Source organism: Psammomys obesus, unplaced genomic scaffold (genome assembly GCF_907164565.1).
Source record: "Psammomys obesus unplaced genomic scaffold, mPsaObe1.curated_primary_1811, whole genome shotgun sequence".
NCBI classification, from domain to species: domain Eukaryota; kingdom Metazoa; phylum Chordata; class Mammalia; order Rodentia; family Muridae; genus Psammomys; species Psammomys obesus.
Genome location: NW_026596095.1, coordinates 4,885,444 through 4,904,586, shown reverse-complemented (window position 1 = coordinate 4,904,586; position 19,143 = coordinate 4,885,444). Strand labels below are relative to the sequence as shown.

The window sequence follows — 19,143 nt, the reverse complement described above, 5'->3', positions numbered from 1 at the left end:
TGTGTGTGTGTGTGTGTGTGTGTGTGTGTGTGTGTGTGTGTGTGTGTATGCAATAAAGCATGAGCTGAGAATGGATAAAAAAAGAATTCCAATTGACATGATGCATTTCTATAATTACAAAATACAAGAATTTCAAAATGTTATCACCGATGTTTTTGTTTTGTTTTTCTGAGACAGTCTTGCTATATATATATACATAATTCAAGCTGCCTTAAGCCCTCTTTCCTCAGCCTCCAGAGTGCTGGAATTAAGGCAGATACTACCACACCTGACTACAAATAAACCTTAACAGTCAGCCTACATTTTACCAGAAGACCCAAGGGAACATATAAGAGATTGTGCTATTTTTTTAAGGGGTTCAAGGAGTGAAAGAACATAAAGTAAGTTTAGTTTTCCGTTCCATTAAGTTAATAGTGTTCAAGACACAGTAGACAAAAAAAATGGACCATTAATGCAAATAAAACTAACAAATATATACCTTGGTATCCTCAAAAAAACTTATTTTAGACCTTGCCTTTAATAACATATAGATTGTATTACATAATACAGACACCTGTAGCAAACAAAAAAAAATGAAAATAGATGATGCTATGGTGAAAAACGCAATGAATAGGTTAAAATGAAGGTATTTCATTGTGGTCACGGTGAAAACTCGACAAGTAGGAAGAGGCTCTAAGTCAAACGCACATCACTATCTCCAGCACACGCACCTTGGATCTGGTCTCCAGGTTGGAACTTCACCTGACTCGCTGTGATTTGGTGGATAGGCTGAGTCTGAGGGCTGTGGCCATGCTGGGGAATCATCCCACCGCAGTACTTTCTCACTCTTCCATTGAAGTAACTAGTCACAGAACACGTGAGTAGCGCAAACATGAGGGCACTGCGGGCAAACTGGGGAGCTGCCATCTCCAAACAAAGCCTAAGAACACGTCACCTGCAGATGTAATTAAAATACGATATGACAGCTTTTATAACACAAGGCAGGAATCCTAGCTTTCAATGCTTGGTTCTCCAAATTCTCAAGATACATAATAAAAAAGAGTATGGTATGTGATCTAAATCTCTTTTACCAAACACCAACTGTGAGACTTCAGCAAGATTCTATTTCTCGACCTGAAAAATTACGTATTTTGCTCAAACAAAATAAAAATACAACCCAAAGTCCAAAAGGGCAGATAGTAAGCACTTTTATCAGTAAGGTAGAGCCAGGTGTGCTGCCAGCACTCAGGAAGCAGAGGCAGGAGGATTTCTATGTGGGTGACACCAGCCTGGTCTACATAGGGAATCCCAGACCAGCCAGGACAGTGAGACCCTGTCTCTAAAGAAAGAGAAAACGGTATGATCAAAGAACAGTAAGCTCATCCAATAAAAACAAAGGGTCTGTTATTCCACCTCACCCCAGACTTAAAGGATGCCTCTTCTAGATTTTACAAGCATCATCTGAGTAGATTTCTGTTGTAGCTTCTTCCTATTAAGCTAATAATAGTGGCAGGCATATCATTTAATTTATCATATGGAAAACAGACAAACAATATACAGAAACACTGTTTTGGTTTTTTTTTTTTTTTTGGTTTGGTTTGGTTGGTTGGTTGGTTGGTTGGTTTTTTTGGGACAGGGTTTCTCTGTGTCGCCCTACCTGTCCTGGAACTCACTGTGTAGACCAGGATGACCTCAAACTCAAGATATCTGCCAGCCTCTGCCTCCAGAGTACTGGAACTAAAGGCGTGCACTACCACCACCTGGCCAGAAACAGTATCTTTATCATCTGTAGTTTCAGACATGCCTGAATTAAGAAACGACTGTCAGCTAGAAGTAACTGGGCAGGGTCATGTTATAAGGCAGCATGTGAGGTCAACACTGTGGACAGACTGCAGATGGGAAGGCCCAGGAAGAGCTCATTCTCCACAGAAATGAAACTTTCTTTCTTTCTTTCTTTTTTAAGATTTATTCATTTGTTTTTTTATATAGTATACTGCCTGAACATATGCTTACAGGCCAGAAGAGGGCACCAGATCTCATTAGAGATGGCCATCAGCCACCATGTAGTTGCTGGTAATTGAACTCGGGACCTCTGAAAGTACAGCCAGTGCTCCTAACCTCTGAGCCTTCTCTCCAGCCCGGAAATGAAACTTTCTATATCACATATCCGGCCAGAAACAAAAATCTGTCCTGGCGTGTATACGCTTTCTCTCAAGAGCTACCAAGCACATAGCACAGAGTCCAAGAGTCCTGCATACCCCTACCTTTCCTCAAACATCCAAGTTACATGGAATTATTTCCCATAAAAGTGGTAAATGGAAGCAACAAACCAATCATGAGCTTCAGAAGAGTATAAGAGAACCACAATACTTCTACGCAGACTTAAAGGAATAATGTAACTTTGAAAATGGTTGATGACTACAAGAAGCAGAATATTAAGCAATGTAACTGTTTATTAAGCAGAGAAGCTGGATATTTTTCTTTTCTATTTTTTTTTTTCAATTAAATCGTGGCCTCTAAGACCTTCTATCATGAGCAAACCTGTTACTAGAATTTTCAAGGAAAAGCACCCAGCTCCAGGCACCCCAACACACTAGGCTCAACCACCCATCCCAAAACTCCAACTGAAGAGATGTGTAATAGCCAAAAGCAGAGACAAGGGACTCGATAATGCATGCATCAATAAGAGAAACAGCAGAGCAGTGCAGTGACCTGAACTGGAATTGGGGCAGTGAGCAAAAGGTACAAGAGTGGTCTGGCTCTCCATGTGGTCAGTTCTGATCCAATGACGTCATTGCTGTCACTGCTGGGGAGGAGCAATCTGGTACTCCTGATTGCTCCTACTCCAGGGCGCAGCTTCACCATCATAGACCATTGCCCTCACCTGCCCTCCTAAACTGAACTGTTTCCAGAATCCAAGGTGAATGCAGGTTTAGGACACTGATTCTTAGCTCCCTGACTCCAGCCTGGAGGGTTTTAGTTATCGAGTGAAGAAGTTTTAAATATTTTAAATTTTTTTTAAGGCCTGGGAGTGTAGCTCAGTGGTAAAGACCTTGACTAGCTAGCATGCAGAAGTCCCCAACCCCCATAAAAAGCTAAAGTTGGGTGATTAATCAAAAAAATTACTAATCAAGTACAGTTGTACAAAATTCAAGTTCAACACACTGTACAGACCTAGTTGATGCTTGAGGTGACAATCTGTCTTAACTATGAAGAATGAGCTTCATAAAAAAAAAAAAAAAAAAAAGCAAAACTCAGGGGGCTGGAGAGATGTTCTGTAGCTAAGAGCACTTTCTGTTCTTTCAGAGAACCAGGGTTCAGTTCCCAGCACCCACAGCAGTTGACTCATGCATGAGTCAGGGTTCTCCAGAGTCACAGAACTTATGGGATGACTATACATGTGGGGTTTATTGAAATGACTTACAGGCTGACTAGCTGTGAACAGAAAGTCCAAGAATCTAGTAGCTGTTCAGTCCACAGGCTGGATGTCTCAGCTGGTCTTCCATATACACTGGAATTCCAAAGAAGTAGACTCTAATGCCAGGAAGGAATGGATATGCTAGCAAGGCTAGGGCAATCAGGCAAAGAGCAAACGCCTCCTTCTATCTGTACAAATGCATCCTTAACAAAACACAAGAGAAGCACTCTGCCAACTATCATCCTTAGTTCTGCAACTGGTCACATGGCCTTTGCCGGTGTTTATAATACCTTCTCTGCTATCCATTCTGTGTTCCTTCCACTCTTAGCAAGCACCTCAGCAGGACTTGGTAGTTTTCCCTGGAGGAGTGACCCATATCTTCATTCCTGATGGGTCTGTGCCCTTTATCATCCTGCCTGGCTTAGGCTGTTGTATTTTCCACTGACTAATCACAGGACTGAGACACCCTAAAGGATCTCCTGCACTCCAAACATGAACTTTCTTACCTCCATTGTGGAGAAGCAATCCTATTTCCCCTTGGTAATCTGGATCAATCACCCCTTCTAACACTGTTATTCCTTTTATTTCTTTCTTGGCTTGTTGGTTTGGTTGGTTGGTTGGTTGGTTGGCTGGCTGGCTGGCTGGCTGGCTGACTTGCTTGCTTGCTTGTTTTTCTTTGTGTAACAATCCTGGCTGTCCTGGAACTCACATCGTAGGCCAGGCTAGCCTCTGCCTCCTGAGAGCTTATCCTGTTGGTTTAAGGAGATCAGAAGCCCAAAGCAGCCAGGGGGTTAAGTCTGAGCTTCCAGTTCCATGTAATGTTTGTTGTGAGCACTCCTCCCCCTGGAACCATGACTACCATGACAGCTGGGTTAGGCATTCTATACACCATGGATGGTGGTTTTGGCAGAAGCATTACATACAGGAAAGGCAAATCAGTGAGAACAAAGTGTTGTGTTTTCCCCAAAGGAAGTGGTCCAACATAGTCCTCCTGCCACCAGGAAATGGTGCCCTATCATCTGGTGATCAGTGTTGGTCTCTTCTGTTGGCACATCTGGCACTCAGCAGCAGCTGAAGCTAGGTCAGCCTTGGTGAGTGGAAGTCTCCATCTCGGCCACCACGGCCACCCTGTTCATGTGCCCCCTGGGTAATGACAGGAACTGCTGGGGAAAAGAGGCTGACTGTCCTCACGACAGATCTTCCTCTCTACTTGATTACTGAACTCCTCCTCAGCTGAAGTCACCCTTTGATGAGTGTTCTCATGAGACACAAGTATCTTCACATCCTTTACCCACATGCTTCTTCCCCGATGACTTACTATTTTCCAATCATGCGCTTTCCCGATCCATTGGATTCCACCCACCCAATCTATTCGATGCAGTCCATGAATCAGTGAACAAAATTGTACATATGGGCCATTCTTCCTTCCAAGGAAACTATAACCTCATGTGCGCTGCCCAAAGTTCTGCCCACTGTGAATACTTCCCTTCCCCACTGTCTTTCAGGACTGTCTCAAAAAGGGATTGTAATGCTGCATCCGTCCACTTCTGGGTGCCTGCATAGCATACAGAACCATCCGTAAACCAGGCCCTGGTCTTCTTTCTCAGTCAGCAGATCATAGGGCACACCCTTGAACATATCTATAGGTGTGTGCTTGGCAGCAGATGGCATTGTAACAGGAGTAGAAACCACAGGCATTTGGGCAACTTCCTCATGTAACTCTTTTGTGCCTTCAGGACCTGCTCGGGCCCAATCACATACTGATAATAGATTGCTGCTGTGCACGTCCTACCTTATGACGTGGTGGGCCTGACAACCCCCAACTCATGATTGGCTGCTCAAGGCGGCATGATAACTTGGCAAACATTCAGTGTCCACCAAGGCCTGACAGAAGGCTAAGAGCTGTCTTTCAAGGGAGGATAGTAGCCAGGCACAGTGATGCACCCCTGTAATCCCAGCGTTCAGGGAGGCAAAGGCAGGAAGATTTCTGTGAGTTCAAGAGGCCAGTCTGGTCTATAAAGTCTAGGACAAGACTACCCAGAGAAACTCTATCTCGGGGGGAAAAAAAAATCTAAAAACAAAGTGTTGGGATCCGTAAGCAGGCATCTCTACGGCCAGCCCCAAGAGACCTGACAAACCGGATATCAGGCATCTGTGAAACAACCTACAGACCACCTGAAACCACCCACACAGGCTCTGGGTCACCTTATAAGAGAACTCGAAGCTCCTCCTCTCTTTTTCTTTTCTGCTCTGCCAAGAGATGGTCTCTGTGACCCCTCTCCCCTCCCCTTCCCCCTTCCCTCAATAAACCTCCCACGTGGAACCAGTCCCTTGGCGTGATTTGTGAACCCACCATGTAGCTCTGTTACACAGTCCCAACACAAAGGGAAAATAGTTACTGATAAGGTCTGACAAAGCTCCCAAACGGCATCTGTATCTGGCACTGATGCCTCAAGTACTGTCGGGTCTGTTAGATCTTATGGTCCAAGTGGTAGAACAGCCTGCACAGCAGCCTAGACCTGTTAAAGAGCCTTCTCCTGTTCCAAGCCCCACACAAAGCTAACAGCTTTCCAAGTCACTAGGTATGAGGGCTGGAGTAACACCCAAGTGAGGAATGTGAGGCCTTCAGTACAATAACTTCCCCTTTGCCTTAGAAGGAGTATCTCTTCATGCCCCACACCACTGAACTCCTATGAATTTTACTGAGGTAGACTATCCTTGAATTTTTGGTTGGATTTATTTTCCATCCTCTGATACACATACGTGTTACCAAGAGTTCAAAGTGGTTTCTGCCTCCTGCTCACTTGATTCAATCAGCATAATGGCAACAATATATAGTGCACAAAAGGAAAATTTTTGTGAAAGAGAAAGACTGATGAAGATCCCTTCTAAGTTATGACATGAGGCAGGAGAATTAATATATCCATAAGGTAAAAGTGTAAAGGTATTCCGCTGGCTTTGCCTAACGAAAGAAAATTGTTTCTGGTGGTCCTTAGGGCCAGGTATGAGAAAAACGCATTTGCTAGATCAACAGCTGCAAACCATGTACCAGGAGATGTGTTAATCTGCTCAAGTAAGGACACTCTACCTGGTACAGCAACTGCAATTAGAGACACTCCCTGACTGAGGTTTCAATGGTCAGCTGTCATCCTCCACAGTCCATCTGTCTTCTGCACTGGCCAGATAGGAGAGCTAAAGGGGGATGTGGTAGGAACCTCCTCCCCCGCACCCTAGATGGTGGCACCACATTTCTGCAGTTCCTCCAAGGATGTGATGTTGCTTTAGGTTCACTGCTTTCCCTGGCAGAGGCAACTCTAAACGCTTCCATTAAGCCTTTCCAACCACAACAGCCCTCACTCCACAAGTCAGGGAACCAGTGTGAGAACTCTGCCAATTTCTAAGTATTCTATCCCAATTCTGCACTCTGGGACTGGAGAAATAACCACAGGATGAGATTAGGAACCCAGCAGCCCTGTAAGTTAGACTTCAGCCAAAACTCCATTAATTACCTACCCTCCATAAGCTCCTACTTTAACTGGAGGGCCACAGTGTTTGTTGGGATCTCCCAGAATCAGTGTCATTTCAGAACTAGTGTCCAGTAGACCCCAGAAAACCTGATTGTTTCTTTTCCCCCAGTATGCAGTTACCCTTGTAAAAAGCAGGAGATCCCTCAGGCAAAGGACTAGAGAAAGGCTAACAGTAAAACATTTTGGGTTTTTGGTTTGGTTTGGTTTGGTTTTGGTTTTTGGTTTTGGTTTTTTTAGTGTTTTGGCTTTTCAAGACAGAGATCCACCTGCCTCTGCCTCTAAGTGTTGGGATTATAGGCACGTGCCCAGCTCCTTTAGGTATCTTATCAAGGTCTTTCTTCAGAGAAACCTGTAAATCCCTGCATTCAAGGGAATCTTGTTTGCAAATTAGCTCGTCTGGAAATTGATTTCCTGGCTGAGACTCCCTTTTGTCACAATTCAATGTAGCCCTTCTTCCTTTCATTTGTCTGAGAATTTTTCTGCTAATACAGATTAAACAAAAATTCAGTAGGCTTCTTATCTATTTCATGCCTAGAAATACCATGATTGATTAGCTAGTACCAAAGGTCCATATGGGTCATACCACTGTAAAACTTACTTTGCTTGTGCTGACCATTACGGATTAGGCCAGTATGAACATTGTTTTGTCCATTACAACTACGAGCATCTTGCCTTTGGTGAGTCAATGCTGCCACCTAGTCCCTGCTACTTCAGGACCCAATTAAACCCATTGCATTTATTCATCCAAATGAGCAACAGCATCTCCAACCGCAAGGTCTTGAAAGATCCCCGGAGGGTATCTTCCATCTGAGAGACTCCCTCCCAAGGAACAACGAGGCCATTCGGATGCAAACAGCAAGAGGCTTTTATTGGATACTCGGGTACCCGGGGCGAAAAGTCATTCGAGAGACTTTTGCGCGCCCCCTGGGTGGAAAGTTGGGGTTTTTATAGGGTTTTAGAGCAGAAGCGTGGGTACAGAAGCGAGAAGCATGGTTACAGGGGGCTGATTGGTACGTTTACATGAGACCACGGTTTGCGTCAAAGTTTGGCAGGGACACCAAGATTCCAGAACTGGGTGGTCAAAAAGGGTCATGATGACCACCCCCTTAACGTGGCCACCTGTTATTTTGTTTTTCCCTATCTCAGCTGGAACAATCTCTGACAGATATCCCATGAGGGTAGTCACAACAAGTTGTTTTTAGCTCAACAGGGGCAGCCTGACCACAGATATCCCAAGTGGGTGACACAGCTAGGTTTCTCAGTAATTTTCCAGTTTCTCATCTGGCCTTCAGAGTTTTACAAAACAGTGGTGGTGTCTCACAAAATGGCGTTAGCTATGTTTAACTTAGGGTGAGGCTGGGGTCTTTCAGTCTAGTACAAGGAAAAGAGCAACAACAAAACTCTTCAAACTGCTGGTTCCCCTCTCACCATATTGTGTCTTAGGGGATTAGCGAAGGGCATGTCCTTCCCTTCAACAGGCGGTATCGGGCATCTCCAACTCCTTTTCAATAAGACATCTTTGACAAACACTTCAGCCAACTATTTAAAGTCTTGACACCTTTTCTTAACTGTAAGAGCTTCCTATTATACCCAGAATCTCCACTCAAAGGGCCTGTATCAATAAACCCAGCCTGATCTGGTTTCATGTTCCTTCCGCCATTATCCCACACCCTTAAATCCCTTCCCACACATACTGCCCAGACTTCTGCTTGAATAAATTCGCAAACTCATTAAGTTCTTCAGTAGTGTAGCACACCTCCTCATGAACAGCACTTTCTACCCCCCCTCTAGAAGCCTACTTTGCCTTGAGTCTGGTTACAGGTTGCCAGGCAACTACTGGTCGGCCTTGAGGGACATCAGGATTGCCCCACCTGCCATTTCCTTCAGAGAAAGTCACCGCTGCCTTAACAGACTCTGAAGGATTTGTTTCCTTGGTGAAAGCTGTAAAGGGCTGTATTTCATAGGGTGGGACTGAGGGTACTATTCCTCAGGTGAGATAAACCCTGGAGAATCCGAGGGTTCAAAGTTCTCAGCTTCAATAGGGTCTTCCCACACATCCTCATCTTAAGTTACATGACCCCATTCCTCACCAATTAAAGTCCTTGCTTTAACTACTGATGCCCTGAGGCTGGGACTTGAATGAGGGTTTTAGGTTGATTTTTCCATAAGCTCTGTTGCTGCTGGAGAGATTCAATTCGAGGTCACACTTAGAAAAATTCAGACTGTTTAAGCGAACCTGAAACTGGTCAGTTTTATCTCATAGGTTGTCTTCTGCCCACCACAAACATGCAGTGGAATATCCAAGTGCACACAATAGACAGACAGATAGACAGATGACAGGTGCATAGATGAGCAGTTATATTTTAATGAGGAAAGTAAGGAATGGACAGTAGAGTTGGGTTAGAATCTACATGTAACTGCGACATCAGTCTTTTTCACCCTGCCACTGCTCCTTATTTGGAGAATGAATGCTGGTAGTAAACATGCCCAGCAAAAAGCTAGATTTCACAGCGAACAATGTGAGTGGGGAGTTCACTGTGGCAACTGGTGACAGCTAAATAGCTGTGCTGCTAGTTTTATGTCGACTTAACACAAGCTCGAGTCATTTGGGAAGAGGGACTCTCCGTAAGATTGGCCTGTCGGCAAGTCTGTTGTACATTTACTTAACCCATGGTCCGTGTGCAGGAGTGTAGCCAGGACGTGGCAACCCTCCATCCTCTGCTTCAGTGCCTGCCTGCAGGTTCACTGATGTGGAACTAAACTGAAATAAATGCTTTCCTTCCCAAGTAACTTTTGGTGATGGAGTCTATTGCAGCAATAGAAACCCTAACTAAGACAACAGTCTTACTTAGTAAAAAATGTTGAGTAACTTTATGAATCTGGAACAACGTAGAGATTTCTTACAGAACTAAAGCTCCAGGAAGAACTGACATAGAAACAACTAGTTCAGTGCTTCCGGGGCAAAAATGTTTATAGGAAGCTGCAGAGAGCAAAGCAGTGCTATCTCGGTCTTTAATCCCATCACAGGATAAAGGGAGGTGGAGGCAGGCAGATCTCAGGGCTGCATAGAGAAACAAACTATCGAAAACACACACATACACAAGCCGGCAGTGGTGGGTCACGCCTTTGATCCCAGCAGAGGCAGGTGGATCTCTCTCTAAGTTCAAAGCCAGCCTCGTCTACAGAGTGAGTTCCAGCACAGAATGGCAACACAAAGAAACCCTGTCTCAAAAAATAAAAAAATGTTTAAAATTTAAAAACAAGAAGAGGAAGAGGAAGAAGAGGAAGAGGCAGAGGAAGAAAAAGAAGGAGAGGAAAAGGAGGAGGAAGAGGAGAAAAAAGAAGAAGAAAGCAGCTGGAGAAACTGCTCAGTGGTTAGAGCTCCTAACGCTCTTGCAGAAGACCTGAGTTCAATGCCCAGAAGCCGAATCAGACAGATCGCAACTGCCTGTAAGTTCAGTTCCAGGGGCCTCTGATGCCTCTGGCTCCTGCCAGCGCCTGTACTCAAATGAACAGACTCAGAAACGTGCATAATTAAAAATATAAAGGAATCTTTTTAACATGGACAATCATAGTTGCCATTGTGTGTCATCACTCTTAACTTCCGGATCAGATGTAAATGCTAATTTTTTCCAGAAACTGCAGTGGTTAACGGCTGCGCTCTCACCAATCTTCTGCTTAAACCTTCTAAAATATTTCAGAAACTGTGTTCCCTTCATTCTAGTAACTTCTCTTTTCCAGAAAACTTCCATACCAAGGAATAAATTGACTTTGATAGTTAGATCTCAAGTTATAAGGAAATAAAAAACTGGGTCAAGTATTTCCACTTACCCAAATTAAATTTAAAAAGAAAAAAGAAACTCACAATGTTCCAGAGTTCATTTTCACAGGAGGAAACAGGAAGGGGAAAAAAATGACCTTTTAAAATGAACAATTGGAGTTATGACATTTTCAGAGAAGGTTCTGAAAAGCCAAGGGTGTAAATGGCCCAGTGAACACCAATCTGAGATCTGTGAGACGCAACTATTTAAGATAGTTGGAAGGATTTTTGAAAACAGTGGTAGAGTAAATGCAAAATGAAGATGAAAGGTGAGACAGTCTTGGGGATTGGGGAAGAGGGCAGCATGCCGCAGTCTAATCTTGCTTATTTCTGCTGCTCCCTCGGTCATCAGCAAGTGGTTTTCCTATATCCCTTGCTGATCTGATTTAATGACTAGAAGCAAGTATCTCATTGTATCTATAGGGTTTTTTTCCAGAACATTCTATATGGCTATCGCAACCATTCTCTTCTCAAAAAGGAATTAGGTGTTAGTGAAACTAGAGGATGAAATAGAAGCAAAACCCACTAATCTATAATTTCCTGGTATAAATATTTATTAGCCATGACTCATACCCTTTGTGCATTGGACATGCATGAACTCTAAACATGCAAACAAAGGCCTTTATACTGATGCACAACATGAAGGGAGCTTTTAAAATAAAACCCTGGTGGGCGTGGTGGCGCATGTACTCAGGAGGCAGAGGCAGGTAGATTTCTGTGAGTTCAGGCCTGCTTAGTCTACATAGTGAGTACTGAGTTTCAGGATAGCCAGGGCTATGAAAAGAGAAACTGTCTCAAAACAAGAAAAAAAAAAAAAAAACCTGCCTAGGATGACAAGGGAACAAACTAACTGGATTCCTTATAATAACTTAGAGGTATGGGAGAAAATAATAAGTAATAGAAATATTAAGAATTTTTAGGGGGCTGGAGAGATGGCTCAGTGGTTAAGAGTGCTGTTTGCTCTTCCAAAGGACCCGGGTTCAATTCCCAGCACCCACATGGCAGTTCACAACTGTCTGTAATGCCAATTTCAAGGGATCTTGACACCTTCACACTAAATGTACATAAAATAAAAATTAAATAAATTATTAAAAAAAAAAAAAAAGAATTTTTAAGGGGCCCGAGCATGATGATGCACGCCTGTAATCCTAGCACTCGGGAGCAGAGACAGGTGGATCTCTGTGAGTTCCATGCTAGCCTGGTCCAGGACAACCAAGGCCACACATAGAAACCCTGTCTTGAAAAAACAGAAAAAAGAAGGAAACAAACAAACAAACAAGGCATTAGAGTCATAGAAAATGAGTGATGAGAAATGGGCTGGCCTACTTTCTGAGGTCAAATCCTTAGGTAGATAAGGCAAATGAAGGAAGTGAGTGTGGTTTGAATAAGAACCACAAAAAGAATCACAGGAAGAAAGAAAATAGAAAACATGAACTTTAGGGGACCAGTGGAGGACACTCTTATTAGCACAAAGGCCAAATGTCACAAATAGTTACTGTAAACTATTAGGGGCTACATATGTAGCTCAGTTGGTAGAATGCTTGCCTACCACGTAGCATACCCGGAGGCTCCACCCACATCACTGCATGAACCCAGGCCTGGCAGTGACATCTGTAATCTCAGCACTCAATATATAGAGGCTAGCTAACCAGCTTGCTCCAAGGATCCCATCTCTGCCTCCTAAACCCTGGGATTACAGGGAGGACACCATCCCTACCCAGCACTTATATGAATGTCCAGACTCCGTTCCTCATACTTCCACAGCAAGTACTGTGCCCACTGAGCCACCTCCCCACCCCCACCCATCTCTGGGACTGTCTACCACTGCCCTGTCTTCCTATCTCCTCACCTGTTTGTCACCGACTCATCACCCGATGCTCTTTGGGGTGTTCTATAATCTTTCCATGGTTCCAAGCCCCCATCTATCATCCTCCTACTCAAATGCCTCCTTGAATGTCAATAAAACTCCATTTTCTAAATGCAGATCTTTCCCTCTGGTCTGATTCTGGTGCCTGCTTGACCTAGCTCGATTACGGCCTCTCCACTTACTTCCAATCAGAAAGACTTGAAATGTGAGAACATTCATCTGCACCCAGACTTCTTCCCGTGTTGTGCAGAGCCTGTCCTGGCTGCCCGGCCCTTTCCATCTTCCTTCTGCCATCATCAGTCTCCTGCCTCTGTTGCATCTGTCTGTTCTTTGCCTCTGAGGTCCTTCTCATCTGTCCCAGGTTAATGAAGCACTCTCATTTCCGTTCTCTCTCCAACCTAAGCTTACTTTACCCATCCAGATGGTCTTTTAAAGAACAATTTTCATCAGTCTTCTCTTTCCCCATTCACTACCCGCTCAGAATTACCAACTAAGAGTGACAGCTTTAGCCATTTCATGTATCATGTTTCCCGACTTTTTAGCATAACTCAAGTTTAAAGGGCATTTTTCTCTATGCCATACTGATGGCATAACACACTCACTAGATCTAGAATAAAGGTCACTTCTTTTTTTCTGTTCATATTCTGCCTTCTAATTGGGACGTCTTATCTTCTCATCTGTCAATTTCCTACCTACATAAAAACATATTATACACACACACACACACACACACACACACACACACATAGGGCCTGTGAGGTGACTCAGCTGGTAAAGGTTCATGTCACAGACTCTGATGACCTGAGAGCCCAAACCTAAGGACCCATGTGGTAGAAAGAAAAAAGTTCCTTTAAAATGTTTATATACATGTATATTATATAAATATAGATAAAACTCTCCATACACTATGTTTATACACAGAAACACACACATGCTCACAAACACGTTAAGTGCTATCATTTCATTTAAAATCCAAAAGACTCTTGGCCTTTAATCCCAGCACTTGAGAGCAAAGGCAGGCAGACCTCTGAGTTCAAGGACAACCTGGTCTACAAAGTGAGTTCTGGGACATCCAGAACCCAGTCTCAAATAAACAAAATACAAAAAATAAATAAGTAATAAAATGCAAAAGACTGATAAATCTCCACATAGCCAAGAACTTATTCACAGAAGAGAGCAAATTGTCACAATATTTTCAAAGAAAATTTCACAGTACCCTATTAATCGTAACACCTGACAAAACACCCACTACTACAAATTCATCCTATAGGGGAAAAAAATTTATACAGTTACTCAGGGATATTTATAGTAGCAAAACTTAAAAATAATTTAAACACTTACAAGAGTAAACTGTGCTATACCCAAATTATAGAATACTATTTAACTAGAAAAAAAAATAAAAGGCAGGCATGACAGCACACGCCTATGAAACAAGCACTTACCAGGGGGAGTTGGGAAAAATCCTAAAACATATTTAAGTAAAAGCACAAGCGTGGTGGTGGCAGCACATACCTTTAATCCCAGCACTCGGGAGGCAGAGGCACATAGATCTCTGAGTCTGAGGTCAGCGGGTCTACAGAGTGAGTTCCAGGACAGCCAGGGCAACACTGAGAAACCCTGTCTCAAAACAAACAAAAAGCAAGAAGAAAGAAAGAAAAAAAGCACAATAAAAAAAAAAAAAAAAGAAAAAAACAGAGCAAAACGCCACATGGCATACCAAATGTACGTTGCTTAAAAGGAAAAAGAGAAGGAAAAAAGCCTCTATGACATGCTTCTAACAGTTCTCAACAGTGGTCGCCCTTAGAACAGGAAGTACTAGGAAACAGAGTGCACTTCGTCGCTTTAATGCCCTTTCTCAGATATAGACAGACAGACAGACAGACAGACAGAAATAGAGAGTTGCTACAAGCTAGAGTCATCAGTTGAAAAAAATTCTTCCATGAGATCCAGCTATAAGACATTGTCTCAGTGCGGGCGGGCCCAGCCTACCGTGGGTGGTCCTATCCCTGAGCTGATGGTCCTGGGTTCTGTAAGGCAAGCCTCGCAACCCATGTGAAACAAGCCAGTAAGCAGCACTCCTTCATGGCTTCTGCATCAGCTCCTGCCTCTGGGGTTCCTGCCCTGACTTCCTCCAATGATGAACAGTGCTGAGGAAGTGTAAGCCAAATAAACACTTTCCTTCCCAACTAGCATCTTGGTCGTGGCATCTTATCGAAGCAATAGAAACCCTAAGACAGACATATAGACTTACACGAACTCATATCCGTCTGAATATATGTGTGTATGTGTGTGTGTGTGTATGTGTGTGTGTGTGTGTGTGTGTATGTGTGTGTGTGTGATCTCTAGGGCCAGAGTGAGGTAAACTAAGTGAGGTAACTTTAAACACACAGTCTCACAGGAACACGGGCTGCTCCGACACTCAGTTTGACTGTTTCTGTTTTGGGGGGATTTATTTATTTGTTTGGTTGGGTTTTTTTTGAGACAGAGTCTCACTCTGTAGCCTACACTGGCCTAGAACTTACCATGTAGCTCAGACTGGCCTCAAACTCAAGTCAATCCTCCTGCTCTTCCTTCCAAGTGTTAGGATGATAGGGATAATCCACCATACCGAGTTTCACTTTGAATTTCTAGTACAACAGATACTCAAACTGACACAACAACCCATATAAACAAAAGCCCTTTGACAGCTTCAATAATCTCTAAGCGTGCAGAAGTCCAGCTTGGGAACCTGCTGCCAGCCGTCAAGGCTGTGAACTCAGTCAAGGCTGTAAACTGGTGGGAAACAATCCAGGGATAGCCCAAAGCCACACTTCTCTACTGAGAATTTCATACATGCATGTAACGTATCCCTATTTCCTCCCTTGAAATTCTTCCGCTACCTCCCCCACTTTTGCTTTCCAATTTCATGTGCTGTCCTTAAACCCGCTGAGTCCACTCAGTGCTGCCTATAATTGCATGGGTGTAGGACCATCTACAGAAGAGTAAATAGATATTCAGGGTCCACATCCCTGAAGAAACCCCCTCCTTAGTAGCCATCAGTTGCCAGTAGCTTCTGAGCTACCATGGGACTTCATAAGTCCCATCCATGCTAGGAGTTGGGCTAGTTTGATCTTAAATACTATTATTCTGCTATAGATATGGTATAATAAATTGCCCCTTGAGTTCTTATCTTTTTACTTATAAAACAGAGCATCTCTCAACCCTTATCAGAGAAGTTTTGTTTTGTTTTGTTTTGTTTTGTTTTGTTTTGTTTTGTTTTGTTTTTTTCAGGAGCTGGTGATTTTCAGAGGCCAGTCTGCAGAGAATAAAAGACTGTGGGGTTACCCAGCACCAAATGGGACTTCTGTATCATACATACCCCTCCCCACCCAAAAAAAGATGTTGGGATCTGAAATCTAACAAAGATTGTAAGAGCCACAGTTAGCAGACTGTCCACATCACAGTAGTATTTGCCGGACATGACAGAACCATTGGACACATAGACTCACAGTGGCTGCATGTGCAAGACGAACATTTGCTCTTAAACAAATTAATTGCGAATATTTGGAGATAAGGAAAACTCATAAAGAAATCTGCTGTATCTCTGTGGCTTCTTCTGGAAAGTCCAGCCACACGGGGAACACTGAACCCGTATTTCCACATGACCAGTGCTGGAGAACTGGTAGAGGGGTTCTGCTCCCCAAAAAGGGCCACACTTACTAGCCACCCAGGCTCCGCAGGCTCTAAAATGAAGTTTCTCTGTCTCTCCTTCACTCAGAACCCACCCGGCATTAATTCTGTTCCTTGCTAAATTCTTTGCAGGTTTGATAATTTTATAGTTTAAGACAAAAACTACAAAGTACACATTAGATAATTATATAATAACGATTCTGAAATACGTTAAATTGATGTCACACCTTTAGTCCTATCACCTGAGAGGCAGAGGCAGATGGATCTCAGCAAGTTCAGGACACCCGGGGATACACAGAGAATTCTCAAAAAAAATAAGAATAAATGGAAATAAAAGAAATATATCAAACTGATCACACAGGAATTAGATTTGTTTCCTACTTTCAAACACTCTGTCACTTCTACTTTTTGTTTCTGTTTTAAGACACCTACATTTTGCAATGTTCATTTTAGTGCCCTTAACCACTAACCCCTATGACACAACATATTAAACTGTACAGACTTTGATATTTCTGTGTTTCAAGTGGTCCTTTAATTTTTAAATGCATTTTTTTTATTTGGGGGGAGGGTGAACATGCCTCAGCATGCATGTGGAAGTCAAAGGACAACCCGGAAAAGTCAGTTCTCCCCTTCCACCCTGTGCACCCTGGGGGCTGAACTCTGATCATCAGGCTATCCGATCCATCTCCCCAGCACTGAACCAATCCATTTACCCAATATGATCTGGCAGGGACCTGTGCTGTGACCCAGAGCAAATTATCTATGCACATTCTCACTTAGTCTCCTCATTCTTAAAGGCAGTGCCAGCGATACAAAGACTTTCATAAGAATTAAATAAAGCATCTAACCGGGCATGGTGGCACACAGTTTTAATCATCATATTTAGAAGGCAGAAGCAGGTGGATCTCTGTGAGTCTGAGGCCAGCCTGGTCTACACAGAGAGTTCCAGGCCAGCCAGGGCTACCTAGTGAGACCTACTCAGGTCTCCAGTGAAAATAGCCTTCTTTCCTGGAAGTTTGCCTAATTGTGCCAACCTGAAGTGCTCCTCTCTTAGAAATGTGGTTATTAGCTAATAAAAGCTTGTATCACATTCTCCTGCCACAGCTGTGATGTATGGGTCACAACAGAAAAGGCTTGCCTACAATGCTTTTTGTAAATTGAAATTCAAGAGAATCGGACATTCCATAAACAGGGAGGTGAAACAAAGAGGACACATTTGCCTACTAAATGGCTACTAAAACTTCTCCTCTGAACAAAGTCTGCCTCCACAAACTGTTGCTTTGTTACCAATAAACCAACGGATTAAAATCCCACCTCTGCGTTAGCAAAGGATAATAGAATCATTCTACTTTTTTGTTTCTTTCTTTCTTTTTAGTTCAGGGGAGGAAGAACGTGGCTGAGCTGAAAATTTAAAGTTTGGCTGTGTTAGGAAAAATTTCAGATACTAGTTGAAAATTTCCCTTTTACCTTAGACATCTTGACAAAAAAAAAAAAAAAAAAAAAAAAGGAAAAAAGTAACCTTCACATGGCGATTATGACACTGAGTTCAAATGTAAAAGCAAGCTGCCGTTGTTCAGCTTTTCTTAATGGTGCACAAACTAAAGTCGATACTTCCCGGGCTCTCATACTTGTCCGTCCTTGCAACTACCCTTTTCTTGGGATTAGGGCTCGTTAGTCAAAGTCACGAGGCATATTAGGAACCAAATCGTTAGGGAGATCAAGGAAACGCTGCTGCTGGCGAGCGCAGCCCTCACCCAGCCTCCCGACTGCCCCCGTCTGCGCAGGTGCCTGCGCTCACCGCTGTCGCCCAGCTGGCTTCGATTTTTAAAGGCTTTGCCCCGAGTCTGGACACAGAAAACTGAACAGAACGGGACTCTTACCTTGAGCAGCAAAGGCAGCTGGACCAACTTCCGACTTGGCTGCAGCCGTCACCGCCGAGGAGCAGCGGGGCGGAGCCAGGTTATGGTGTCACCACCAAGCTGCGCTCCCTGATTCCCAAGCACAGGACGGGTTTTAGGACTACGTGTCGGAAGCTAAAAAAGTTTGCACGCGCACACATACGTGTGTATATGTAAAACATGTTCTTTGAGCCTGTTATTCAGCAGTTGTTGTTGCACTGAGGAGATGAGGCTTTCTTTGATTGTCTCTACAACCCTATTGGAATACATACCTGTTGCCTGTGACTCTTGAGACAAACGGCGTCTGCGAAGTCTAAGCGAGGTGGCCAAATTCAGCACCGGTCTAAGTGCTGAAGCATGCGGTCTCAGAGGCACGCTCAAAGTTCTGTTTTGCTTCGTTTGGGTTTTAATGACTGGTTGACTATGGAATCCAGATTTACCGTGAACACTTACAGAACCAGACCCCGCCCCTCTCTTGGGTCCCCTCCCCCAGGCAAAGTTTCTCTGTCGCAGGTCTAGCTGCAGCTCCGCCTCCGGAGTACTGGATTAAAGGTATGTTGTCCCATCACGCCTGGCTTTACAGTGCCCCTCCTCCGCCCCTCCCTTTTATTTTTATCTAGCAGTGCTCCACAGACTATTCAGCCGTCTACAAAAAGTGGTACTGGAATCAGAGTGCACAGTTTTCTTGTTGTTGTTTTGGGGAAAAAGGTAGGGTTCAATAGAGGGTTTCTCTGTGTAGCCTTGACTGTCCTAGAATTAGCTCTGTAGACCAGGCTGGCCTCGAACTCAGGGGGATCTGCCTGCTTCTGCCTCCCTACTGCTGGGATTAAAGGCAAGTACCACCACCTCCCAGAGAGCACAAATTAAAAGAACTTTTTTTTTTTTTTTTTTTTTTTTTTTTTTTGTAAAATGTAACCTGAAATGCATGAGGTTTGTTGCTTTCTATTTCCTCTTAAGCTTTAAGT

General features: G+C 43.6%; 1 protein-coding gene across 2 annotated transcripts in view; it reads right to left on the bottom strand.

The window, feature by feature from the left end:
• The window catches only part of Frrs1 (ferric chelate reductase 1), a 48,003-nt gene extending 29,328 nt beyond the window's left edge, over positions 1 to 18,675 (bottom strand). The window contains exons 1-2 of one of the 2 annotated variants that reach the window (XM_055628220.1): positions 18,451 to 18,675; positions 711 to 934 (exon numbers count right to left, since the gene is read on the bottom strand). In XM_055628220.1, coding sequence (XP_055484195.1) covers positions 711 to 906 — 196 coding nt within the window. In that variant the 5' untranslated portion in view covers positions 907 to 934; positions 18,451 to 18,675. Of the gene's footprint in view, positions 1 to 710; positions 935 to 18,160; positions 18,201 to 18,450 lie in introns of those variants that run through there. The other variant, XM_055628221.1, reaches the window with a different exon arrangement.
• Positions 18,676 to 19,143: the final 468 nt, after the last annotated feature.